Below are 27924 nucleotides of genomic sequence, written 5' to 3' on the forward strand. Positions count from 1 at the left end.
TTATTGTCATGAAGATGGTGGGTGAGCCGGAGCCTATCCCATGTGACTTTGGATCAAACCAGCTATCCTAAAACAGAAATGATCATTCTTCCACCTGTGCCAAGTGAAACCAGCCGCTCTTCAAGATTGTCCCTCATTGTCAGCATCTTTCAGTGAATCTGAGCAGACGGTGATTACTACCAGCAGATTAATTTTTCACCGGGAATGACACAAACGACCATCCTTGAGTTCCAACTAAATATTTCATAGAAACCTTCAAAAGGCTCTGTGCCGAGACAAAAAACCTTGTGTTCTTTCTTTTCTTTCTCATTCCTCGTTTGAGCTTTGCTTGGCTGTCTGCTCCACATTTCAAGGACAAATGCTCCTGCTATGATCTTAAAGCAGAATTATGCACAGACTAATTTACCTTCACATAACAGCTTCAAAATAATTTCTGCGCGAGCTTCTTGCCACGCTGAACCAGCACCATCCGCTTAATTGATCGGCGGATAGTTTAGGAAGGTGTGTGCAGTGCCTGTATGAACTTTCTCAGATGATCAGAAAAAAATTTGGACTGTGTACCAGTTTGGCTTCCTTTGAAGAACAGGTAGGTTGTCACAAGTTGCCTTGGTTAACGTTTGAATAACCGTCAACTTTGGCCAGCAGATACAGTGTGTCCAGTATGCACTCCTGTATGGTGCTTGGAAGAAAACAGAACCGGTACGTGAATTCATTCTTGAAGTAAGTCGAGAGGCCAAAAACCATGTTTTAGTTTTTTCATACCTCACAAGATATCAGAGTGCCTCCGAAAATTATTCAGTACCGCTCTTGTTGTTGTAGGCAGGGGTAACTGTCGAAATGCAAGAACTTTAACGCTTTAAAAGGACACGGACGGATGGGGACGATGACAAGAGTGCCCAGGTCGTGGAAAGAGGACAGACCGGCAAAATAGGGTAAAATACTCATCTCTGCATAAAACAAAAAAAAAATTTCTCAGTAAAAACACAACATTGTTCTTGCAAAATACCTTCTGTGGCCGCACCATTATAAAAAGAACTCTATTTAGAAACTGCCACCTCCAGAGACAAGCAGCCGAGCACTGGTCAAAGCGCTGGTGCTTTTTAATCAGTGGAATTGTCAGATAAGCAAACGTACATTTTCTAGGAATCGATTCACTTTAAGATAGTTCTCAAAATGAACAAGTTTTCAATTCCTTTCCCTTGTAATGATAGGTAGCAATATATAACAATATTGCCCCATAACATAGGTGTCAAACTCAAGGCCAAATCTGGGCCGCCTCATCATTTTTTGTGGCCCGCAAAACCAAATCAGGTCAACATCATTTATACGTGCAAATTGTCAAATATAATAAATAATACCATAGAGATAGTGCAAGCATTTTCTCGTTAATTAATTACAGTAACTTCACCCATCAGTTTGTTGTATAGCATGTAAATAATAATATGAGGATGTGGTTAAACATTTATTTGGTTTCACTGTCATAACAGCTTTCCGAGGGAAACTGGAACCACATTGTGGTCCGCGACAAAAATGAGCGTGACACCCTTGCTCTATGTGATTAAATATTAGCGCTGATATTTTTCATTGAAGAAAGTATTAGTGGAAGTGCAATGTCTGATTCAGACTTCCACCGGATCAAATTAGATTATTGTCAATCAGAACTACATTGATTATCTGTCATCATACAGATGACATCTCATACGTGATATATACATATTGCTGTCAACGGGCGGGATCCTCGTACCTCCAAGGTCATCGCTTTTCATGAGCCCCCAAAACACCATTGTTCAGCCATTAATAGAGCATTGTCAAAGAGAGCAAGCCATTTTCAACACTTTACAATCATCACTAATTCATAAAAAAATAAATAAATAATACTGAATCACATAGACTGACAAGCAGAATACATTTTTGAAGAAATATTCCATCCATCTATCAATGTCCAAGCCGCCTATCCTCATGAGGGTCATGCAATGGAGCCTAAATTGATGAAATTGTGACATAGGAGGTTTTTGGCCCAATGTCATTATGACTGTGGAAGATGCAGATTGATACTCACAGCAGCCAGGATCTGCGCTCCACTGTGCATGACCTCGATGTACTGGTAGTCCATGATGCAGCCCATGACAGTGATGTAGGAGTGGCTTTGAGTGGTGTGGACGCCTTCAGTTTGTGGCATCTCCCTCCTCACACAGCCTGGCCCGTGTTCACTCCACCATGAGTGATGGGCTGAGATGTTAAATGTCAGCAGGTCACTGTCCTGAAAAGAGAAAGAAAAAAAAAACATTCACAAATCATATATTCACCGCCGTGATGGGGAGAATTGCAACTCAACGTTCCTGCACACAAAGATATTTGGTTGGAAATATTAAACTGGTTTAATGACTAAGATTGTCAACCTGGATATATGTATTTGCAGTTTGAGGGTCAAAATTTGTATTTTGCACCTTTCTAATACACACTGAATAGCAATACTGAGAATAAAACGCAGAGACAACGGAACTGCCAAGACAGTTCCAAGGGAAGCACTGAGCTACTTAGCATAAGTAGCTAGCTAGCAACAGCTTCCGCTTACTACTAGCGTACCTAAACATATTGCAGAGTCAGTAATCATCACCTGTGTGGCGGAAAATAAGCTACATATCTGACAAGAATCATTCTTACAAAGGGATGATAAGAAAAGACAGAGCAGCCATGCTAGCTGGCGTGTTTAACATCACAATTAAGTGCTGTGGGGTGATCAACTACACTTTTCACAGATGGCTGGCTGGTGAAAATTCAACTTTGATCAGCAAATTAGCAGGCAAATGAATAAGTGTTTGGATTCTGGAAAGAAAACACTCATACGCTAAACTGAACCAAAAATAGACATGAATTAACTTCTACAACGGTGCAAGTCTGCCAGGAGGAATGGTCTTTTAGCATAAAACTGTAAAAAAATGGGAATAAACGTTTACAATCAATGTTATTTGTTTGTTAGAGCAATGTGTGTATAAAGTATACACAAGTCTGCGGACAACAATCTTACGTCATTCAAAGTCAGTTTTAGAGTGTTACTCCTACGTAGAAGACAAATTAACTTACAGTGTTCTCTTCTAATGTACCTGTACATTAAAGACAATCTCTTATGGTTGGTCACTTAAAGCCATAACTGATTAAAATTTGCTGTTGACCAGTGTTGTCTTTATGTGTACCAGGCTTTAGGGGGAGACTTAAAGGTGCTTCTTGTATTTCTTAGAGCAAGGACACACGATTGATTTTGAATGCTATCCGACACAAGATGATTCAGTTGTAGCTGACGTTAAATCAGCACATTCGCTTTCACCATGTCAAACAGTCATCTAGGTCAGCAGTCTCCAACAACTCGACTGCAGGGCATGAGTAGAGAGTCCAAAAGAAAGCATGAAAAAAAAAAAATATGAACTGTTAGAGTCTGACAGAAACTTTATTTTGGTCAAGTAATAAGGTAGTTAAAAAACATCAGCCTACAAGCTAGCAAAAGGGTCTCCCGAAAGAGAAATTGGTAAAATGATAAGGCACAAGAACAAGCGCCTATAACTTCCAAGAAAAAAAACAGACACATTTAACATCCTATATTGTTTTTGTGAAGTGAGATTTTATGCAATGACAGCGACTAAAACAAAATTACAAGTAGACTGGACTAGAGGTCCAATGATTAATCCAATAATGGACAACTAATCCATCATCCAATTAATCAAAAATTGATTAATCCTTTGGAGATCTAAAATCTACAAAATATCGTCACTTGGAATACGATAGTCATAACACAGATCGAGCCCTCCGCAGCGCTTATGTTACGCTTGTGACATTAGCATGGATCTCAATGATTTGTGGGCCGACCCTATACCATGTGAGAAGTGAAGGTCAACAAAGCCTGACCAGTTAATGGAAGTAAGGACATGGGCGTCAAAAAAACCCAAATAGGTCAGTTTGGCAGTTCACAGTTTCAAAGTCACCCATCTCGAAATGAGACTCTTTAATGCCCTAATGATGTCTAATCAGCAGGTATTTTAACCGGCATGTACAGACGCTCACACCAGTCAATACTCCACCATGGCAATCCAACCTCCCATGAGCCCCTCCGTGACAAGACCTGCATTATTAACAGAGCCACATGTTCTCTCGAAGCATCACATTCACCCCACACAATTGTACACTCTACTTGTTTCACAACTCTTGCAACCCTCAACCACAAACGGACTGCCTATTTGGGCATCTATTAGGACTTGAGGACTCCACGTCTTTTAATTCTTACACTTGAAGGTGGTCTTAAGCTCAAAGAAGGAGAATGACAACACTAATGGCGGCAGAAGTCATTGATGGTGCTCGGAAGCTTTTGTATCTAAGCATGGGATACTCTTGATGATGGAGCACTCCAGCAGCTGCCATTCGCAAGTTTTTTTTTTTTTTGCCACATAATATGAATATTATATTTGTTATTTTCACACGCCTCCCAAGTCACACATGAATCTTCTCTCAGAGATTCAAGTTCAGTCCGCCTCACTGATTTTGTTCATAACTTTTATGGACAGAATTTGAAAGTATAGCGGCATTGAAGGATCCACCGGTTTGGTGGTCTCAATATTGCCCTTCTGCTTTTTGCAGATAATGTGGTTGTGTTGGCTTTATCAAGCTAAGATTTTTAAAACTTGCTGGAGCGGTTTGCATTCAAGTGTGAAGCGGCTGGGATGAGAGTCAGCACCTCCAAATTGAGACCATGATACTCAAGGCTGAATCCACTAAGAATGAACAGCGGCCGCTGACAGCAACTTTAAGTGTACTTCATTTGCACCGGCAGTTTTCTCCGTTTTAACGTTCTATGTACAAAACGTCATTTAGGACGACGTGTCTTGTACCTGTGGAGCGTTCCCTCACATTGCTCAGACGTCGCAGGAGGTAATACGTTGCATCAAAAAAAGAGACTTCTATATATACGAGACACAGTCTGCTTGGTATCTCAGTTAGTGACACATTTCACCATCTGCATCGAAAAGTCTGTTGAAGTGGGTCGGGCATCTGTTTGGGAGGCCCCTTAGACACCTGCCTGGTGAGGCGTTCCAGGCATGACCTGCTGGGAGTGTCTCAGCATCCCCGCCATGAGATCAAGAGGCTGGGGCGAGAGCAGTTTTGCCTTTACTTAAATTGCAGCCACTCCCACATTTCTCCGGATAAGCAGAAGGAAACTGAACTTTGGGGGGCAAAAAAGGCAAAATTCTGCTTGACTTCTAAGATTGGCTGTCAAAAGTTACAGATGAAAACCATAACAAAATAACATTCTCCTCGATTGTATCCTTCACCATTCACTTTTCAGCTTATTTAACAATCAATTCAAATTAAGTCAGTCGATCCGTCAAGCAGCCAGAGTTTTTCTTTTAGATTCTTTTTCAGTTCACAATGATGCCTATTCTCCACAATGTCCATGACAGCAGTATCTCATTTGTTCAATTTATTACGGGAACTTCACATCACTTTGCTAGATAACGTTTAAATCGAAAATAATTAGTGGAATTCTTATTTTTCACGGGAGTCAAATTGCTTTTCTCCCACATCTGTTCATTTAATAATTAATCTGATTATTCATAATAATTAATTCTCTTACTTGGGGAGAACTTCACGACTAATAATGGTTATTACAATGACAAATCAGTCTATTAAAATTTTAAATTACATGATAATGAGAATGAGTAAAGTAAAATGAGATAACAGGCAAGGGAGGACGGTGTTGGTCTAAAGTTTGTTTAGAGAAGCAGGGGGCCGTCTGTCAGTCTGTCTTGCACCACAGGGAACAAGATAGGGGATCAATAGGAGATGACGGGCCATGCACCATATGACATCACCCCTGCTTGAGGGCTCTGGCTCGCTTAATACAACACACGCACACACACTCCCCCAAACCACTCTGTCAAGGTTGTGCAAGGCAGGTCTGACTGAATTAGCCCACTCTGTCTCATGATAAAATGTGTCAGGGGTTTCAAAGAAAGCTGCATGTTAAGTGTGTGTGTGTCCACGCTCCATTAGCCAACTCTCCTCCTGGCCACCATATGCAAGGCTGGGAGCCCAAGCTGGCTCCATCTGCTGGGTTAATGCCCAGCCTCAGCCCTGAGCAGATGTCCCCCACAAGCTCCATTATACAGAACACACAAACACATACGTATAAAGGACACACACAGTGGAGTGAAGTGATGGACAAGACGCATGCAACGGAGCGGTGGTCTCTCATACAATGGCCGTGGTACCAGAGCTTAAGAAAATGATTGTGAAATTCATTTTGGACGTCCGAGGTGTGGGACTGGCTGCGTGTATTCATTGTTTTCAATGGTCAGGCAGCCAATAAGGGGAAAGACTGAACAATGTGAGGAAGGGGTGGGGGTTTTGTTATTTGAGAGGGGAGGAAAAAAGCTGGGGCAAACATAAGGGGGAAGATATGTTGAGGCCATGGGAGGCTGGTTATAAACAATTGTTTGAAAAAGTTTGCACACCCATGATCAAAAGCTAGGTTTGAACTTAATTTAACTAACTAACTAACTAACTAATAAATAAATAAATGAAAAATAAAATAAAATAAACTGAAATAACATGGTTGTACAAGTGTTCCAACTGGGATGTAGGTGGCTGTGTTCAGTTTGAACTTGGATTAAGCACGATAACAACATCCATCCTAGGTGTTCTGGTCTGATGAAACCAAAGTGGAAATTTCTATCTATTACTCCAAGAGGTATGTTTGGTGCTAAAACAGCACGCCACTGAAAAAAAGTGAAGCAGGGTGGTGGTTAGCATATGAATAGGAGCAGTCTTTCAGAACCGGGGCTTTAGCCAAGTCAGAGGGAATTATGAACAGTTCAAAATATCAGTCAGTGTTCACACAAAACCTTCAGGCTTCTGGAAAGAGAGCATAAAATGTCGAAAAACATCATAGAAATGTGTGTGGGGTAAATCAAAGGCACTTGAAATGGTGGCAGCTGTGCGCTGACTCCCATTTGACATGGGTTTCAATGTGGGTTGATTCTGTACACAGCCGCATCTCCATTTAAAAGACGGTGTGCGCACTTCTGCAAGAACATTATTTCAGTTGTTTAATTTGATTTCCGTCTTAAAAAACATTGGTTTTTCATTTCAGTTGAGTTTTACAGGTTAAAGGGCAAATAAATGGTAGAAAATTATATGATGCATCATTTTTTTCAGATTGCGAAATTTTTGCAATTAAACAGAAGTGTGTAGACTTTTTACATCCATGACACATATCGAGGACAGAGGCATTCACACCAACTCTATTTGAATAATAAAGAAAAAATCCCATGCAGTGAAGATGAAGCATAACAATACAGCTTCTGTGAATGGGCTTATTTATGTCTATTTATCAACGGAGTTACGACCTTTCAATAGAACAGCAGCAGGAGACAGTCGTTGCTCTGCAAAGTTATGAACCACAAAAACACAGTAAACAGGAAAACACACCATTGATAAGTGAAGACTGTTACAGCTTTGAGATTGATTGTGTTTGTAAAGCTGTAGGCCACATGTTTATTACATAGCGCTAGTATTGGTGTCCACGGGGGCAGCTTTGAGGTTGTAAAACGGGCACCTGGTGCAGTGCATCACATTTACATTGAAAGAATAACGTTTCACGGTGAGAAAATCACACAACACTCCATTATGCCTTTAACAACTACTATAACAACTCGGCAGCGAGCCATTAAAAACACGACAAAAATGGGTATGGATTACAACAGCACATAAAACTAAATGCCTCTCTTTGCACTTAATACTGCTGACCCCAGAAAGGACACGCAAGAGCTGAAATGTTCACGGCAAATACATTTTTTTTTTCGGTCATTAACAGCATTCAAACCTGTACTTTGGTTTTATCGCACCGAATTCCCAACAGAACAATATTTATCTAGGGTTAGCTGCTTATAGGTAGAAATTTCGTACTGCTGCACCATTACTACAACCCTTGCTGATAAGGGTTGCAGTCAACTTTAATATGATGTCGGTCACATTTGCAGCGGCCGCCAGCAGAGAAACAAATAGAAAGAAATTATTAAAATTAGAACTAACTGATCCGGTGACTTTTCCAAATATAATATTTTATAGCTTTGGCTATTAAACAAACCGGAAGTACTTAATTTTTTAAAATCTTCATCTGTGCGGCCCGCTGCGGCTCGGTCCAAAAGTCCTGGGGAGGCCAGGTGGTTGGGGATCACCGCTTTAAAAAATCATCTTGCGTGCCGATTCAAATTGCAGGCCTGAGCTGGCCCGCGGGCCACACTTGACACACCTGAACTAGTGGATGCTAGTAATACCTGATGATGCTTATACAAGTGTATCTTTTTGTATCTTCTTCACATCTTTTTGTACTAGCAGATGTATGACGATTGTTTTGCTTAGTTGACTGAAATTTCACTGCTCATCAAAGCATTTCAGTCAGGCGACGGCAGCAAACCGGTTAATGGAAAGTACTCGGTTAATTGACTGATTGGATGACAAAATAGCAAAAAGACATGATAAGCTATTAGTCAACATCGAGCTTTCGTCAACTAGTCAGTTAGCCCCTATTGTCAAATGAATACCACTCTGACGAAGAATAGTAATAAAAGCCAAAAGTTGTACAGGTGTGCATTCTCATACTGTATATCTAACTTGTCCAGAAATATAACAGCTAAATAATTGACTCATCATAAGTGGATGACCAAACGTTAGGTGTTTTTGTCTTGAAGTTTCAAACCCAATACAAGAAACAGATGACAAACACACACCGATCAGCCACAAATCAATGGCCACTCGAAGGACATAATGAGATCCAAAAAAGAATCGTGTCAAATATTCGGCCTTTACAATGGAAATAAATGATCAGTTTTGATTGACACCATAATATGTGCTGAGCTAATATTTTGAGAGAAAGACAAATGCACATGATTAGAACATTGGGAAAAAATTCTCGCCATGATGACGCAGACTAGATTGCTTTCATAGTTAGTATTATATTGACAAGTGGTCAAAATGTCGTGGCCAGTCGGTGTATTTGTCAATGTTAAAAGTCTCACCTTAGACAAGCCGCCCACATCCAGGTAAAAGCAGATGATGAAGACATTCCAGGCCACCCACAGAGCTGCCCAAATTGCATACTGAAGTGAAAAAATAACATCACTGTTACATCTGCTAATACACGGAAACAAACAAAACATGACACACTTTTATGTCACTTATTCTATTAATGAAAAAGGCACAGTCCGATCTAAGTGTGGAGTCCTTGTGGAATCAATCAAGGAATATTGCTTAAAGGGGAAGTCAACCCACAAAATTCTTTGCAATAAAATGTTCAGGATTCTAAACATGGCATTTTGATTAATATTGCATTTGTGGAATATGAGTTCAACGGCTCACCTGTTTTCTAAAGTTGAGCTACGATTGGTCGGGTGGAGTATGCTGCTTAACTCATATTCTGCAAATGCAGTATTAATTAGAATGCCTTGTTTCGACTAGTGGGCCTGCTGGGAACCTAGCATTGTAAAGAAAATTACAAAAATGTAATGGGATGACTTTGCCATTAAAATACACTTATGACAGCAATGGCTAACACAAACATGAAAAGAATGAGGGTTAAGCCACCAACATGAATTTGAACTCATCTTACTGCATCTAAACCTTGGCTGGTACGGTATCCGTTGATAAAATTGCTCGTTTTAAATCCTGAATGTTGTTACAACAAGTGATTATTGAGACAGTACCTGGATGTATTCGTTTTGTATTAGGACTGATTTTGAGCAAATTGTTGTCCTTCTGTGCCTGAATGTTGGAGCGTATCGGAGTCCTCGAGGATCAAGAGAAGATAAAGTTCTCAAGAAGACTCCATCGAAATCTTCTGACTCATGCTGAGTGCAGTGTTATTAATGTGTCAGCGGAAATGTTGGCAGATAAACAGTGCTTTGGTGAAAACATACCGTACATGTTGAATCATGCCAACCTCTCTAATCTGCGTCAAGCGACTTCCTCTTCTTCGTACCGTGCGTCCTGTCTCAGAATTACTCATTAAAAAATTCTAGTCATCCTCTCTCTAGGTCACGTGTCAGTCAACAGCAAATGGCAAAATAGCCGCTGCTGAGCTGGACAAAAACGTGTTGATTTTGCTGCTTAATTCGCACTAACAAAATAATCAGAATAACGTGTTTAGACGAGTGGTGCCACATTAAACATAATGTAAAGAACATTTTGGGGTTTACTTCTCCTTGACGTGAGTAATCATAATAAAGTGTCTGCGTAGTTGTTCCCTTTGACCTTGACTCTGTGGATGATTATTACAGTCATGATTTATATACCAAGTGACCTTTGCTGTCGAGAATTGTGATGAGCCCCCTACCAGCCCGTACCACCCATGCCCAGACCACTTAAATTAATGAATTAGACCTAATTAACACAGTTACAATGAGTGAAGGTTGTCATACATCACACGAGAGAGTAAATTTGACAAAGGGAACACCATGCGCTAGTTGTCGAATAATTCAAGGTGAATAAACAAAAACCAACAAGGACAAGGATTGTGAGACAGCCTGCATGTGCACAAAAAGGGACTGATGTAAAGGAAAACCTGGCCTTTACATCAAAGTATTGTCGTGCCTTGAGATATGAGTTTAATTCATTCCATGACGCAATCGTAACTCAAAACAATCATATCACAAGTCACTGTTCCCCATTAAAATAAATGGAAATGCCTTTCATCTTTTTCAGCCCCAGAAGAAAAATGGTTTCTGTTTTTTATTTTGAAAAAATAACTCGATATTTCTCATTATAAAAACATTGTGTAACATAATTAAGGAGAATGTAAAAAATGAGCAGTTTAGGAATCATGGTTTAATGTTAGAATCCAATTCATTGGGCGGCTCCTCCGAGTGTGCCCACCTTGGCCACTATGAACAAGTTCAACATTTCTTTGCAACAAGAAAAATTTTTTGCAACAAGTAAAAACCCACTGCGAACATCTTACATCTTACAACAATTTACGAACCCTGATGAAAACCCCTAATTTTCTATGTTCGGAAGTATATTGGGGATAGACAATAATTCCATAAATGTCAATGAAAGATGCCTTTTATAAATTGTTCGGTAGGAAAAAAAATCAGCCGCTGCTAAACATGAACAAGAAGCAGCTAGACCAACTAAGAAGAAGCATCCAAACCAACAAAGAAGAAGCATCAAACTTAACGACGCTTAGCTACAAGTGTGGCGTACTCGCGCAGCAGGTGAGAGTGGTGTAATTTTGTATTTATTCATTACACTTAAAACTGTATGGAGATGGAACGAAAGATAATCTAAGTGTATAAACAATATTGCTTTGGGGTAAATAATGCAAATAAGGCCAACTTCAAATTAAAAGCCTACCAAGGCTATCGCATTGATGTCCATGTCTTAGTTGGAAGGCTTTTATTTTGAAGTTGACCTTTGCAGCACTTTGGCAGCGTGTTACCTTATGCACAAGTACAGCTGGTTTTACTTGCCTTTCTGACGCTACAAACCAAATAAACAGATACTTGAGGTGGGTTTTTAAAATCAAGATGCCCAACTTGAGACTTGAGAACTGGTTTCACCAATACGTTCATCCAAATAGTTCACATTTACTGGGACCAGTTACAGGCACTCACCACGACGATGTAGCGCGGTCGGTACTGTATGGTGCCAAAGAGGCCGAGGATGACGATGATGATGTGGAAGAAGTTGGCTAGGATTGGCGCCCACTGGTAACCCAGGAAGTCAAAGACCTGCCGTTCGAGAGCCAACGCCTGCAGAGCAAAATGATGAGAAGAGAAATGTGATTATAAAACAATTGTTTTTCCTTTTGGAAGTTGCACATACACACGTGCTGTTTTTGTCTCATCGACTACTCCTCTGACTCGCGGCAATGGACAATTCAATACTGGGCCAATGGGCAGAGCGGCTTGAGCGGGCCTCCTCCAACAGTGGGAGCACCTCGAGGGCATTGACTTTAAGTTTAATAAACTAAACAATGGCAGGTGTATTGATTCCAAAACTACTGAGCTTAAGAGGAGCTCACAATTTCCTCTTGATGCACACAGCCTCTTGGAGGGAGAATACTTGATGGGAGGTGAGGACCATCCACAGGAATACCACCACAGGGAGCTTAGGCATTTATAAAACAAAAAGCTGGCATACATCAGAAATCCGAAATCCCTTTATTGTCATTTTACTCAACGAGATTAGAGAGCTCCCCTCTCCAGTGCAATACAACAATAATTCAGATAAATGTATATAAATTAGATAAATAAGAGAATAATAATAATAAGTAAATAATACTGGATAGAATATATAAAAACACATCACGTTGCTGTTCTGCAAGGTAAGGGTGGTCGTGTGCGTGTGAGAGTTTAGAATGGAGATGGCTCTCGGAAAGAAACTGTTTCTCAGTCTATTGGTCCTCGATTTGATGCACCTGTAGCGCCTGCCAGAGGGCATCAGGTCGAAAAGGTGTGAGTTTGGGTGGGTATTGTCTTTGACGATGTTGAGAGCCCTTCTGAGGCACCGGGCGGTGTAGATGTCCGACAGTGAGGGGAGAGGGCAGCCAATAATCCTTTGCGCTGTTTTGACTGTCCTCTGGAGCCTCACTCTGTCTGCCTCAGTGCAGCCGCTGTACCAGGTGGAGACACAGTATGTCAGCAGGCTCTCGATGGACGAGTGGTAGAAGGCCAGCAGCAGCTTCCTGTCCAGGTTGAATTTCCTGAGGACTCTCAGGAAGTGCAGACGCTGGTGGACCTTCTTTACCACTGCTGTGGTGTTGTGTGTCCAAGAAAGGTCATCGGAGATCTGTACTCCCAGGAACTTGAACGTGTGGACCCTCTCCACACACACGCCTTCGATGCAGAGGGGGGGCGGCACCGTCTTGTTCCTCCTGAAGTCGATGACAATCTCCTTTGTTTTTGCAATGCATTGTTTTCCCATGGACAAATTGTGCGCAAAAAAGCTAGTTAAATCCACTACACTGAAACCAATTTACCCAAAAGTCTCCAATGACATGCGCCATTCCCACATTATTTGTTGTCAGGACTTGTTCCATTAAAAATCATTTACATAATTTTCCCTTCTCCCCTTTACCCAATCTGCTTGGGGGCAGAGAAAAGCAATTTGAAGTCTCATGGCAGCTGCTTTGCCGTTTGCATCAGGTCACCAGGGATTTGAGGAAAAATGCAGGTGAAGAACGGGACCCGTTTAATTAAGATTCCATCGGCCTTTTGATTCCATTGCAGTGCCAAATGTGTTTGCATGTGCACGCTTGTGTGTTTGTGCGTGAGAGCCAGAAGCGACGACGCATTTCACTTTGTGCATGTCATTCTCACTCACACACTTGAAGATGGATGAGCGGAGGGAGGGAACTTTGCCCCATTGACACCAGTGTACGAGAAGCACACACACATACACACCCACGCACGTTTTGTACGCAATGGAACAAGCTTCTCCTAATGAAATGGAAATGTCAAGACAGGGAGGGGGACATTATCAAATAGAGTGTGATAATTAAGAGTGAACAGTCACTTCTTCGCAAAGAAAGGAAGGGTAATAACTTAACAAACTCAGAGGGAAGTGACAACGGAGGAAGGAAGTGACCTCCAATGAGAATGAGAACTGTGGAACTGCTCACCTAAAGATAACAGATTCCACTCTAGTCACAAGAGAAAAATGGGCAGATGAGAATTGAAAAGTGAGGAGAAAATGTTGAGGCAAAAAACAGACAGAGAATCAAGTGATACGATTTACGAGTTTTCCAAGATTTTTCTGACGAAACCTGTGAGCGCAAACTTGAGATATGAGCGCTGTACGATGGCAGTAGCTCGGCAAATGTTCGAAAAAGAGGCTCCAAGCCAATCCCAGTTGAATTTTACTGTCAAAGTAAACATTAAACAAAGAGCATTGCACATTGTGTGTTCAAAAAGCTTTGCCTTAGGAAAGTTTGCATAGCTTAATCGTAACTAACATTGATAAACACCATTGACATGCTCATGGTTAGCATTGATAGTTGCAGTGTGAGAAGCAACAGATATCTGAACATTAATAGTGGCTCACAACTAGGGATGGCTATTCTTTTTTTTTTTTTTTTTTTTTTATGGGCCAAAACAGTACCACGTCTCAGTTCCAAAGTCTGTCTTTCTAAGTTTTGACTGTACGGGAGTAAGAAGAGTTAGCTAATTTCCATATTTCACTTGAACGCTGTATTGCACACGCACTAGCATCCACTCACGCAGGATTTCACACACGCTACAAATACATTTCCAATTTAGGAAGCGAGTGATATGTGTTAGTTGTCATTTTACAATATGAATGAACTTGGCAGTAGGCTACTGTAAATGTGGTATTTCCTTCAAAGACATATCACTTCAACAAAAGACCATTCAATACATATCTCAATATATTTTAAAATGGAATGATTCTTGTTCAATGCATTCATCCATCTTTTAAATCAAAACCCATTTTTGCAATTCAAATCTGTCTTACAATCATATCTATTTGCCATTAGTTTTGAGTTACAAATGTGAGCACGGAACAAATTAAACTCTTATCTCAAGGCACTACTGCAGTATAGCAACAATCACTGTTACTCAGTATTAATACATCTAGTTGTCATGTTTTACGTTGTACAGACAGTGGAATTGCATTTTGCAAACAGAGTGGTTTTATTCAAAACAGATGTCACAAAAATGACGAAAACATAAAATTGTTCTTATGTTGAAAAGTTGTTGCAAGTTGCTGTGCTGCCTATTTAAATGAAAACAGAAAAAAATCCAAAGTTTCAAAATCAATACACTAGTTTTAGACAGTCTGTAATAATGCAAAAAGATTGGTTATGAAATTATCCAAGTGTAGAGGCGTTAGAGAGGTGTGCATGCATGCCAAATCCTCCTCTCAATGCTGTAGTAAGCCTCTCTGATCGCCGCTAACTCAATAGTCCATCGAGATGACGGCAATCAATCTCGGGGCGAGAAAGATTTCTCTCACACACACACACACACACACACACACCATCATTCAAGCCCGTATGGCCAAATGACCCCACATCTCTGAGGAAGCAGATTACAGGGGAGTGGGGTGGAATTTGATCACCAACACTCTTCCAAGAGTAGCAAGCTGGCAACATAGTGGCCTGTGAAAGCCTCCAAGTGATCGGGCACAAATGACTCCCGAGAGGCTGGCACGTTCACGCATTGCATTCCGCCTAAAAATATATATTATTTAAATGCTACTAAAGTTAATTGGACTCTACATGATGAGGGGTCACTCTCATTATATCATGTATTTCTTGGAAACAACTCTGAGGATGCATTGTTTTAACGATTAAATAATCAATTTTAAGGATAGCTGGATCACTCGGGTACCGGTATAATCATGTACATGGTCTTCTGAGGTGAATACATGGTGTCCCACAAAGTCACAAAACACTTTATTTTAAAAAATATTTTTCATTTCGTATATCATTATTCAGACGTGAGAACATCATCATTTGAAAATTAAGACTACAGTTTTTGTAAGTAGCTTATTCCGTTGGCGCCAGCTTGCCACTTGACATTGGAACAGTGTTGCAAAATCGCTGCCCGGCAAGAAAATGTTCTTTCCCTGACTTGAGTTCAAGGACAATCTCAGGAGCAAAATGTAATACAATTTACACGACTAACTATGGCAGGTTTCTGAAAACAGGATGTGTTCTTGACAAACCACGCAGCACATGGCCTGTTGCTACCACCACGGATTAAAAGACTGAACTTCTGAACTTCTAGAGTGGGCACTCACGCAACGCCAGGTAAAAGCTATCCAGAGAGCTGCACTGTAACTTTGCGTCAACAATCCAGCGGATGCTTTGGAGAGCAATAAAGCTTTGTGCATGTGACCATTTCAGTTTGATCAAAGGCCCAGAAAATTACAATGCTCAACAACCTGAAGCGGAAAAAGTATTATACGTTTAATCAGCGTGACAGCACATGAAGCTTATTGTCAGGTCTTACTGCTCGCTCTTATTGCCAAGTGACAGTTTAGCAACATACATACAGACTTTTATTTCTTTACTTCACTTTCAAATGTTTTTTTAAGTTTCCTGTTCATGTGTTTAAATGTTGTCAACATACATTTTAGTCAAACTTGTAAACTATACTTTTGTTTTGGCAGCTTTACTTTGCCTCACATTGGTCCGAATAATACCTGAAACTCAAGAACAAAAAAATAAATTGACAAGTAACTGATTATTGTTTTCAACTAAGCATTTAGAAGCCTTGTTTAATTCAAAATTGTCCAATTCCTTGCAACAATAAACATTATCCGATTTCTATAGTCCTCCATGAAAGATTATCTATTTTACTATAATCTTACTGATTATCTTTGTGTTGAATCAAAACATAACATTTGCAAGCACCCACTTTTACTTTACAAAACAATGATCAACATTTTTGTGTATTTTCTGACATGTTACAGACCCAACCAGTAACATCATAAATAATGACTGCACTGCCAGTTTGAAATAATGTCCTGTTTTTCAATAAAGGAATGGAAATTGAAATATATATATATTTTAAATTCATCGACTAATCAACAAAATAATCAACAGAGTAATCAAATTATTAGAGTAATCATTATAGTGACTTTGGTGGATGGTTCTATTATATTCTATGTACCGTAACCTGAAAATGGCTCCAAAAGATGGGGCAGGTCAGGGGTGGACCACCACGGTCAAATGGAGCAAGCAAACCATTTGTTTTCTTTTTAAATGGTTAAAACACATTTTTTGGAGGATAGGCTAATTAGCTGATGCTCCAAATGTAATTATACATCCAAGTGAATGCCAAGCAAGTAACCAGATGAATTTCACAAGCCGTATCGTAACAGCTGTGTTCTTCCAAACTGAACCAAAGAAAAAGATAATGTCTGAGCCAAACAATAAATCACGAGTTTGACGCCTCTTTGTCTGAGCTTGCCTTTACTCTTCTGCTCCCAACCGGCAGTAAAGTATTTATCACAGTTTGCTCCAATTTTTCATGCCCGGATAAAGTCATTATGTATTGCAGGGCCAGACTGTGCAACTAACGCTACCAATCCGTGTATGTGCAGAGAATTTGATAGACAGACAGATAGAGAGCCCAAGGTGGTGCCTGGTCTCACACAAAGCCGATACAGAGATTAAGCGGCAGGCAGTCATCACGAGACACTTTAGTCCTCGCAGTATGAGATATGGTCTTTGGGGTCAAAGCTTTGCGGGATGATCATGTTGTGCTTTTCTTGATTTGGGTGTCCTGATGACACAAAGTCAAAAGGTTACTTTAAGGGGAATTCAAGTCAAAGGTTTTCTTGACTATAATATGGTCCAACAGGGCATTCCGATTAATGTGTTTGTAGCGTATGAAATAAGCGGAAAAATCCCCCCCTTAGGAACTGTGATTTTAAATGCATATTCTACAAATGCAATATTAATCAGACTGTTATTTAGACTAGTGGGAGCGTATTTTTGGCAACATTTTTCACTTGACTTCCTTTATAATATGCATGTTAGCCTGCACATTCACATGTGATTGTACTGCCGCGATTGTGATCCAAACCGCAAATACATTTAATGACCTAATTGTTCCGCGAGACGTTTGGCTGCTCTAACATTCACATCACCTGGGTTATATTGTGAAGTCATTCGTTATCTTGAGGCACTGTGGGCCGAATGAGCCTTAGTATTTGGTCACAGTAGGTTTGTTACATGAATGTGGAAATGTTTTCGAGCATTTTGAACCAAATATTATTGCAAAAATTACATACTGGAATATTATCAACATAATACAACAAGTGGTTGGAGTGAGGTCCTCCCAGCTTCTAAAATTAACACATTGACACTCAACTTTTGTACATTCGGGTGTCACCACTGGACTGTCTGTCAATCGTTTTTTTTTTTACACATTGTCCTAGCGCTCCCAAAATAATAAAGAAACATTCAACACACCAATCATTCTCAAAGTGGTGGATAGACCACACAAAAAAAGTTGAAATAACAGCGGTTGAAATCAGCCTGTCACCTCCCTTTGTTAATCTTGGGCAAAATCAAAACTTTAACGCGCAACGCGATTTACGGCAATTAACAGGCAGCAATTTAACTACGACAGAGGAAATTCTCATTATGACTCACAGCAGCTGCTACCCTCCAGCTGAGTGAGTCAGCGAGTGTTTTAATCAACCACCACAGGATATTAACTGTTTAATAGAATAGAATATAGATTTGGTCTGTTTAAGCACACATGACAATTAGAGGAAAAACATATGAGAAGCTCTCACTCCCCATAAAACACGTCTGAATGCCCGTATCATTGGTTGCGAGAACGAGGATGAATGTTGTTCAGCCCTTCAACAGAGTAGAATCTGTCACGGTAGTCATCCAGGTTGCCGGTGCTCCCAAAGCAATTTCTGTGATGCCACCCTATAACAAATGACACTGCTACAACCCTTGAAATGGAAAAAGAGAAATGGGCTTGCAAACAGTTCTGGTTTTATCTCCATTATAAAGTCAAATCGCAGTGTCATTGATGTGGAACACAGACACACACACCCCTACGCACACACACGCTTATTCAACCATGTGCATGGACGCGCACACACAGGATTTTCCCCAGCAAAGGTTATCTCATCAAAATTAATGACCTGGTAAATTGATGACATTAAAAGCGTAAATGGTCATGTGGGCTGATGGGGTGGGGTGACAAAGAGATGGTATTTCCCAAGAAAACACACAAGTCATTTGAATTATTACAAGGCTAGAAGGAGCCTAAAGCCAAAGAAGGTTGCCACCATCTTCGCTCAAGAACAAACTTTGTATTTAGAAATGATTTAAGCAACTGGCAAGTGAAGTCTAGCCGGGTAACCTTTTGTGATTGAAGTCCCTTCTGTTCTCTGTATGCAAACGAAAAAAGACCACTTTAACATGTTGCCCCCCCGCCCCAACATGCCGCATGTGCGCACAGTGTGACGTGTCACATTTATCCCAGGACTTGGAGCTGCGATCGGATCAACAAAGATTCATGTTGAGTTCAGATCTTGACATAGCCTTGGCGCACCACAACGCTACTCAAGACTGGTTGTATGTTGGGTGGGGCGCCTTGTTGGTGTTGTAAAAATAAAAAGTGCAGGAGCTATATTTGGAATTATGGTTGTCCAGAGAGAAGGATATGTACTAGGCCCCATGTTGCAAAACGCAAACTCCCAAGCCTTTTCACCAGCTTCAGAGTTTGCTGTCAAAAAACAAACTCAGATCTGCTTTCTAATTCCTAAATCTCGGGATGACAGGTTTACCACAGTCTCTGCATCTTATTAGCATCGTAAAGCAGTTAAGCAGGATTATGAAAGGAAATAATAATAATGAGAAAATGCAAGCAATTCTACCAAACTATTTAGAGGGGTGGTGCCCCAAAGGCAGAACCTATCAAATAAATTGGGTATGGTAAAGGTGATTTGGGATTTTACTTTTTCTTTTTCCTGTTACAATAGATAGATAGATAGATACAACAACTCACAGTAAAGAATTATTTGTATTTTATGTATTTATTTAAAAGCACTTCCATGGTAACCATAAAAGCTTTGGGGGTAATTGTTGTCTTAAGCCTCAAGGTCAAATTTCTACTTGTATTTAGCACACAGTGAGAGTGTGAACTAAGCTTCATGTCTCTCCCCCCCTTTATATTTCTATCCACCCAAAAGCTCTAGCTCAAAAGCCATATACAGAGAATGTTGCATTTTAACAAAGGCAACAGTGCATGTTGGAGCTCCAACATGCACATTCATTACACATTCAAGCAGTGCCCCACACCCAGGCTGCGTTAGACTCCCTAGTAAAAATATGACACATCAGGGGGTTTGGGGGTGGCCCATGAGCGAGAGTACATTTATTATGCAGTCACCTTGGCTTACAACACACCCAGACACGCACACACACACAATAGGCTGTTGTTCAATCAACATTGTTTGGTGGCGCTGGTGTAATAATGGCAGGACCTTTCGGTGTCTGTTTGGCAGCGGATGATGAGGGTGTTGACACAACGCAATCAACACCGCCCGGGTCAAGACCACTCAGAGCGAGACATGGTAGGGGTCTGATAGAGAGTGCAAAGTGAGCACTCGTGCACCCCTCAACACACACACACAAACACTGTATTGTACATAACTAGGACGTCCATGCCAAAATGGAAATGGTTTTCCAGAGGAGATGTAGGCTAGGTTAAGCACTTCAAATGTCAACATCACACATTGCTGAGCCTCAACTGCATACAATCCTTAGAGGAAGTGATCAGATGGAAAAAATATTATCAACTGGACCCCCAGAAAGAACACAACTTTCTTATCATCTCACATTCTTGCCAAGGCACAGTAACTGTACAATGGCTTTAGGTTAGAAGTGGGCTTATATGAACATGAAATAATTTTGATTGAGTGCCCCACTGTATTCTGACTTGTGAATATCCTCAGTCATGAATAAGAATAATAATAATAATATTCCCTTTATTAGTCCCACAATGGGGAAATTCGAGATTCGAACCCAGGCCTCCTGGGGAGACCGGGTCCTGAACGCGGCGCCTTAGACCACTCGGCCATCCTGGCAGTGAAGTGATACACGAAGTAAGGCGCATAATATCCATGCATCCATCCATCATCTGTACCGCCTCGCCTCACAAGGGTCGCGGGGGGGCGCTGGAGCCTATCCCAGCTGTCTTCGGGCAGTAGGCGGGGTACACCCTGAACCGGTTGCAATCACAGGGCACACATAGACAAACAACCATTCGTGCTCACATTCATACCTAGGGGCAATTTAGAGTGTTCAATCAACCTGCCATGCATGTTTTTGGAATGTGGGAGGAAACCCACGCAGGCACGGGAAGAACATGCAAACTCCACACAGGAAGGCCGGAGCCGGACTCGAACCCCCGACCACTGCACTGTGAGGCCATCGGGCACTTAATATGTCTTCTATTAATCATCTTAGCTTTGTGTTAGCATTGTGGACTTTGTAGTGTTGACTGCAGAATATAGCGAATTACAAAAACCATGTAAACTAGAGGTTACAAAAGAGGAATGCAAAATAATGTTAAATCTTCCCTGTATAAATTAAATGCATAAATATCCCAGTCTCGATGTGCACTTTGTCACATTAACAGCCACCTAACTTAAGTGTCAGTATTTGCTTTATAAATGACGACTTCCCATTCAGCTTGATTGCATTCACTGAAGAATTCAAGACCCGCTCTGCAATCTGGCATCAGAGATTGCACGCTTGTCTTCCAGTGTTGCATGCTGAATTATGAATATTGTTAGGTACTACCGTTGTTACACACAATATGTACATGGCCGGTTAGTCCTTAACTATCAAGCGATGTATTGTGTGTGTTGAGGAATGATCACTTGGATCATTCATGCCATATAACATCCAGATGTTTATGATAAATATGAATATTATCGTTAACTACACGCTAAATTTTTCTGGTTCAAAACGGATCGGTCATAACAGGCACATGACAATCAACATTGACACTTCTCATGTTAAATAGAAATATCAGTAGTGTGCAGGGCTGGGCTATATTACTCAAAAGTACACCATGATACAAGTATTTCATTTTGGTCGATATTGATATATATTGAATTTATTTTTTTTTCTATTGAAAATAAGAATACAGAGAAAAAGTCTGCATTTAGTTAATCTTATTTTAACATAATACTTTAATAAGATACTAATAAACTAGTCGATATAAAGATTAATTAAAGGTCTTTTTAAACACAATGTGCTTAGTAGGATTGGGCGATATGGCTGAAAAATGTATCACATTAAGTATCTCAACTCAGTCATTATTGACGTTTTTTTTACCCACTGCTTGTTATTAAAGCAAAATATTTTGCAAATATATCATGTCAATCTTTACACCTTATGCAGCTACGGTATGCCAAATGAGATGCCGAGACCTTTTACATCAGCACATATGGTCATGCTGTACCACCCCCAAAAAAGTGTGCGACCAACGAAAAATGTTGGTTCCACAAGTGCGACCAGTGTACAGGTTAATGAAGAGCATGTTCAGGCATGAGGCTTTCAACACCGTGGTCACTAGTCACTCACAAGGCACATATCGAGACAGACAACCACTCAACCTGCACATTCACATTGTCACAATAGTCAAATGTTCTGCCTGTAATTCATATCTTTGTTGTTTTTAGTGTTAAGGGACCAAAAAAAAAAAACATTATTCTATTATGACACATTAATTATGTTTTTGCACAGCCAAATTTTGGAATTAGTATCGGCCTAAATAAACAACATTCCGGTCCTAATCAATGGCAAATTGATACGCAACTCCTGTCTATGCACACATTCTGACATCATGATTTATGTATTACTAAAGTGTTTGGTGTAAACTTATTGAGCTATTATGAAATACTCATACTAAGAAGAACTCAAAATGCAATGGAAACGTGATGTGTTCTTCTCACACTGGTGATGCGAAGCCTCATTCACGTCGACTTAACAGGGAATAGGCTCAAGATCTCCAGAAGATTCGCCCACATACAATATGCTAGATCTGCTGGTGTTCTAGATCTAAGGGACCCTCTGAATGGCAAGCTGGCTCTAATACCCACAACACATGTTACATCTGTTTGGATCATTTCAATAGGCCTGCTGTGTATTATTGCCAAAGGCTGAAGGGAATATGGAGGGGAAAAATATTAATTATGCCATTCAGAACGTGATAAATCACAGTCCAGAGAAGCGTTGTGTAAACGTATTGGTGGTAAACCAATTACTTTCTCATTTGCCGTGGCCTGCTTACGAAATCCACTAGACCGTGCCAAGTAAATGTAGATGATGATCATTGACCAACATAAATCTAAATTAGAAAACAGATGTTTGTGAGATATCCTTGCTTTTAACAGTCCACACAATTAAAAAAGACGCTTGGTTGAGCAATTTGAGCTGAGTAGTAGCATTAAGTCTTACAACTGGTCAATCTGCTTGTGTTATTCCCATCCAACTTGCTTAATATTCATTAAAGCAATTGCAGAACAGCGTATGAGTAGGACTGCCAGCACACCCGCATATGAGCAGAGTGGGTACAGAGACAAAATGTTGACCGACATCCCAAATTCCTGATGAATATTCAACGTCAATTATGAACGTTCTATTGAGCATACGAATTAGCAGTAGAGACACACTGTAGCGGAGGGGGGGGGGCGGTAGCACAGCCTAAACCCCTTGTAATGTGTGGCAGATGACAACATGCCAAAGGATAACGTCTAGCCTTTAGAGACAACGCTATTCAGGATCTGCTTCACTCGGGAAAACTTTCTTGGAAGCACTTTAGCTGAACCCTCTCAGAGGCTTTCACTACAAAGTTAGTTCATTTGCTTGCTGCTATACGTCATCAAAATTGAGGAAAAGCGGACTGTCTGACTATTCAAAGTTTCTAAGACCGCCTCAGGAACACGGACACCTCCTGCTCGTCAGATATCAAATAAAATGCCTTCCAGCTCTTTTTGCATATCATTCATGCTCTAAGATGCGTATGAAGCAGTACTTCCTATCCTTATATAAAGACTTATCCTTTCACTCAACATTTTAAGCCATTAACTGAAGTTTGGATTACACCATCGAGTCTGTGGGTGTTTTGCATCCATCCAAGATGTGTCATCTATTATTTGAATGACGTCAATAATTTGAATGCAAAAGTAGGTTGAAACATATTTTTGACATCACTGACTAATGTTACTGCAGTCGCACACACACTGTAGAAATAACGGAAACTAAAAGGTTCCATGAATGCCCCAAGAATGACCAAAGTTTTTCACACTTCAAAAAGAAGAGCACATTTCAATATCCTACTGTGCTGGTGGGAGTGCAAGTTTGACTTGTGTTCTCCTTGTGTGTTCAGGGTGGCGGTCTCTGGCCAAAACAATCCCCAGGGACCAGACACTGCTGAGATGTTTTGGGACTGGACCAAGTGGAGGAACATGTAAGGGTGTTTACTGGGGCTTTTACTAAATTTAAGATTTAATTGATTGTTTTTATGGCTTTGGTTTGGAATATCGCATTTAGTTGATTAGCTATTCTTTAGTTTTGGATTGTGTTTTTGTGTTGGGTGATTTTAACTCAGTAAACGAGCTAATGTTTTACACCTGTGGAGTTGCAATGGTTTCACCCCATTGACTTGAATATATTTAAGGCACCAAGTAACATCAGTGTTGAAGCGACGGCGGAAAAAAACACGCACTATTTTAATCCTCCAAGGAACTTTTTGGCGCTTTGCACTTTTTTTTTTTTGTATTTTACAATTTTGAAAAAGGAAGTGGACCACCTGAAGAAAACTACCTCTGCTCCTCTGTGCTCACTATCCACGGCTCGTGCCTCTCTTGATCACGGGCATCTTCATCAATCATTCCCGACTGACCATAATCCTCACTCATCCTATGTCATGGCTACTTGCTGACATTCACAGTGCAATGCATCTCGATAACGTCCCTAATACGTTCAACGCTTCCATGCCAGGTCATTTTAAGGTCAACAGTTAGGATAAAAACAAGCTCTTCGGAGCACAAACAGATCATTAAGCAGCACAGGCTTCCTGACCGCACTCTGGGGTAGATCGGGGTTCTGACAAGCATCCAGGCCTGCTGTCTGAAATAGTTAGGCTGCCCATCGAGGAGGCAACGGCGGCTACTCGATCAATACTGCCTCATTATCAGCTGCCTTCCGTCGGGTCCCCACGCTAGGCCCGCTGATGAAAAAAAAAAAGCAGCACAATTCAATTAGATGATGGCTGAGATGGCAAAAGAGGTTTGATCAAAGCTCTCAGCCCAGATAATTAGCAAGAGAGGTGCTTCACAGGAGCTATTTTTACATCTGAGCGGCTGTCTATGTTGTTTTGTTAATTTCACTTTAGCCTGTAATGGTCTGAGAATAACCTGGCTCATTTTCAATGCATTGGTTTCCTCAGAGGAAGAGTCGCCCCAAACTTGCTATGTACATTCAAGCGAGCGAACACACTTATTCAACCTGGTTACCTTTTAAAGGTCATCCAAGGTTCACAAGGTTTGCTCGTCGTTTAAACTCCTCAGAAATCTGCAAGCATGTACATGTGTGTTTTAGCAGACAAGAAGCGTTAGGTCATCCAGAAATTGTGCCTAGGGAAAAATAAAGCTGTTTCTTGGAGTCTTCGGGGTCTTTTTAGGCAGCTCGTTGCCAGTTTTATAAACCTCTTAACAAATGGTCCTTCTCTCTAATGAAGTCTGATGTCTGGGGGGGGAGGATGTTGAAGAGGGAACAGGTGTGTCCTTAAAAGGTGAGTTCATAGTTTGTGTGTACCAATGGCATTGTAAGGCCTACTTTAGACGGGCTGAAGTCTCCCTAAAATATTCTTAAGTCCTCTTAAAAAAATAATTCATTAATTAATTAATTAAAAAATGAAAATGAATAACATGAGGAATGGACAAGGGAAAGTTATTCAAGAAATGATGTCTTCATCACTGCTGGTAGTAACAATTAGTAAGCTCCTGCCTAACAGCAGAAAGCCCCACGCTGCTATTAACTAACTAGCTTGTCAATTAAATTTGAAAATCATTGTGAAACTTCTGGCCGCTTACTTGAAGATGAATGGTGTTAGAGAGTAAACTCAATGAATTTACACAAGCTGAGCTCAGTCATTAATGTTTGTCATCAGTATATGAGAACAACAACACCAACAAAAATAATATTAATGGCCTAATAATATCACAAATTCATCCATACTGAACTATAGCAATCAGGACATGAGAGCAACAAGGAAAGCCATCTACAAGTCCAAGAAATGTGTCCAAAGGCTTTCATTTGTGATGCAAAGTGTCTAGGGTTCATGTAGAACTCAATTTAGATATGAAATATTAGGTTTCCCCCAATGCTTTAAAAGCCTGGTGGGTCGCCAGTCTTTTCTGTTTGGCATGCACTCTTACAACTTTTTTGTGTATTTAATGCTGTACACATATTCCTTTGTTTCTGTAATGTATTAAAAATGACTGAATTAACACTAAAAAAAACAAACGTTGGCTTCAAACCTTTACACAGTATTAATTAGTCTTCGCTAATGCCTGTGAAACTTTGTGCTGCACTCGCTCAGATCCTGCGCATCCTCATGAGGGTTAAGCCCTCCCAGTCCAAGACCTGACGTCCCGGGGGTGCATGCGCTACCCCGGAAAAAAGCGCAATCCTCGCTTTTCTCCCCCAACCAAATGACTCTCCAATGACTGTCAAATCTAAAAGCTGCACAGGTGTCACATCAGAAACGAGATTTAAACAAGGTCTCTTCTCAACAGCCCATTCAGTCTTAATGTGCCGACTCATGTCTGCTAGTGCAAAGGAAGACGGCCGTCATGCCAACATAGAAACAGGGTGGATGGCTGCACATGCGGCATCATCTCGCCCCAATTTGACTTTTCAAGAGAAGACAAGAGGCTGTCTTCATCACCTGCTCAATTCAGCCTCAATTCTTCCATGAAAAACACCCGACGAATCAACTATTGAAATCCTGGTGGATGACCATGCATGATTTCCAAATAGTGCATACATATTGAAATCTAAGTCAAATGCATCTTTCTCTTAATCCCTCCTAGAAAAATGTGCCTACTTCATTTAGTTCAGAGGTGATAATGTGTTTATACCAACATTAAACCACGCCAACCTGAATAAAAAAATAAACCATGCCGTCATCACGGGACCAATACGGTTGATGATGTAACTGTTGTTGTGCCCATTGTTCTTTCGTAGCTCAAACCCGAAACACTTGTTGTCTCCATCCACTCCCTGCCACTCTAGTTCTGGTTCTCTTTGACGTTCTTCTGAATAGTATGAGAAGTATGGATCTTCGGCTGCTCAATGTTAAGCATCTGCCTTGAGATCAATTTGAACTATCTACATAAAATGGACTTAAAATCAAACCAATTCAATCAAAATCATAAAAGAAACCAGATCAAAATAAATAAAAAAATCAAAGCCACATCGCTCTTTAATTGTGTTTTATAGCTTATAACTTTACTGTGAGGAAGTTTGCCATCTCAACAAAGCCTAAGTGAACATCATCAACACCAACTCAAAGACAAAAGTTATCATCGTTCGAAAAAGCCGACAGCATAATGTCACTATTGATACAGTGAAAACAACAAATAACCACCACTTACCAACTGGAATGTGCAAATAAAAATGAGCGTGCACCGGCCGCTGCAGCATCCCATCGTGTCAGTCCGCAGTGACGAACTCTGAGCCGGGAGAGAAATCTTTGAAAAGCCGGTCGAAGGAGCTTCAAATTTACCGAGCAAACTCAGTCTTGATGGAGGAAGCGGGGTCTCATGTCTCGTCTTTTTCGAGCAGAGACGGCGATAGCGACGCGCTAAGCTGGTGTTTCTGTCGGCCTCGCTGAGGTGACTGCCTGGGAGGAGACGACGCTGGTGAGCGAATGGTGAAGGAGGAGGGGCTGGTGTGTGGAGAGCAATCAGCCGGTGAGCCGGGATCGTAATTGGGGGCGTTAAACTGACTTTCCCACCGCTGTCTCTATCTTCTATCTCGCTAAGACTATTTTTTTTAAAGTGTTGAACGAGAGAAATAATGTGTGAAGTAGGGATGAAAAGTTATACTTCCAAGTAGACAAAGCTATTCAATTTCCTGAAGACTCTCAACTTGTGGATGGAAAAGAAGCGCCATCTTGTGGCCATAATATGAAACGCACGTTTACAACAATAGCAATAAGTGACCCACCGCACATTCGCGCTTCTTTAATCACGCAATTGCAAAAAATGATAATGCATTAGAAAATGTCAAGAAAATGAGAAATAAACGTCCATCCGTCTCAAATGAAGACAGGGATACATTGGTGAACATAGCTCACT

General features: G+C 40.7%; 1 protein-coding gene across 2 annotated transcripts in view; it reads right to left on the bottom strand.

The window, feature by feature from the left end:
* Positions 1 to 27481, bottom strand: part of nkain4 (sodium/potassium transporting ATPase interacting 4) — a 42514-nt gene extending 15033 nt beyond the window's left edge. For both annotated transcript variants that reach the window (XM_088289655.1, XM_088289654.1), the window contains exons 1-4: positions 27220 to 27481; positions 11658 to 11795; positions 9066 to 9146; positions 2060 to 2260 (exon numbers count right to left, since the gene is read on the bottom strand). In XM_088289655.1, coding sequence (XP_088145781.1) covers positions 2060 to 2260; positions 9066 to 9146; positions 11658 to 11795; positions 27220 to 27273 — 474 coding nt within the window. In that variant the 5' untranslated portion in view covers positions 27274 to 27481. The remainder of the gene's footprint in view (positions 1 to 2059; positions 2261 to 9065; positions 9147 to 11657; positions 11796 to 27219) is intronic.
* Positions 27482 to 27924: the final 443 nt, after the last annotated feature.

This window comes from Idiotropiscis lumnitzeri, chromosome 3 (genome assembly GCF_059441095.1).
Source record: "Idiotropiscis lumnitzeri isolate Australia: NSW breed Sydney's pygmy pipehorse chromosome 3, RoL_Ilum_1.0, whole genome shotgun sequence".
Lineage (NCBI taxonomy): Eukaryota > Metazoa > Chordata > Actinopteri > Syngnathiformes > Syngnathidae > Idiotropiscis > Idiotropiscis lumnitzeri.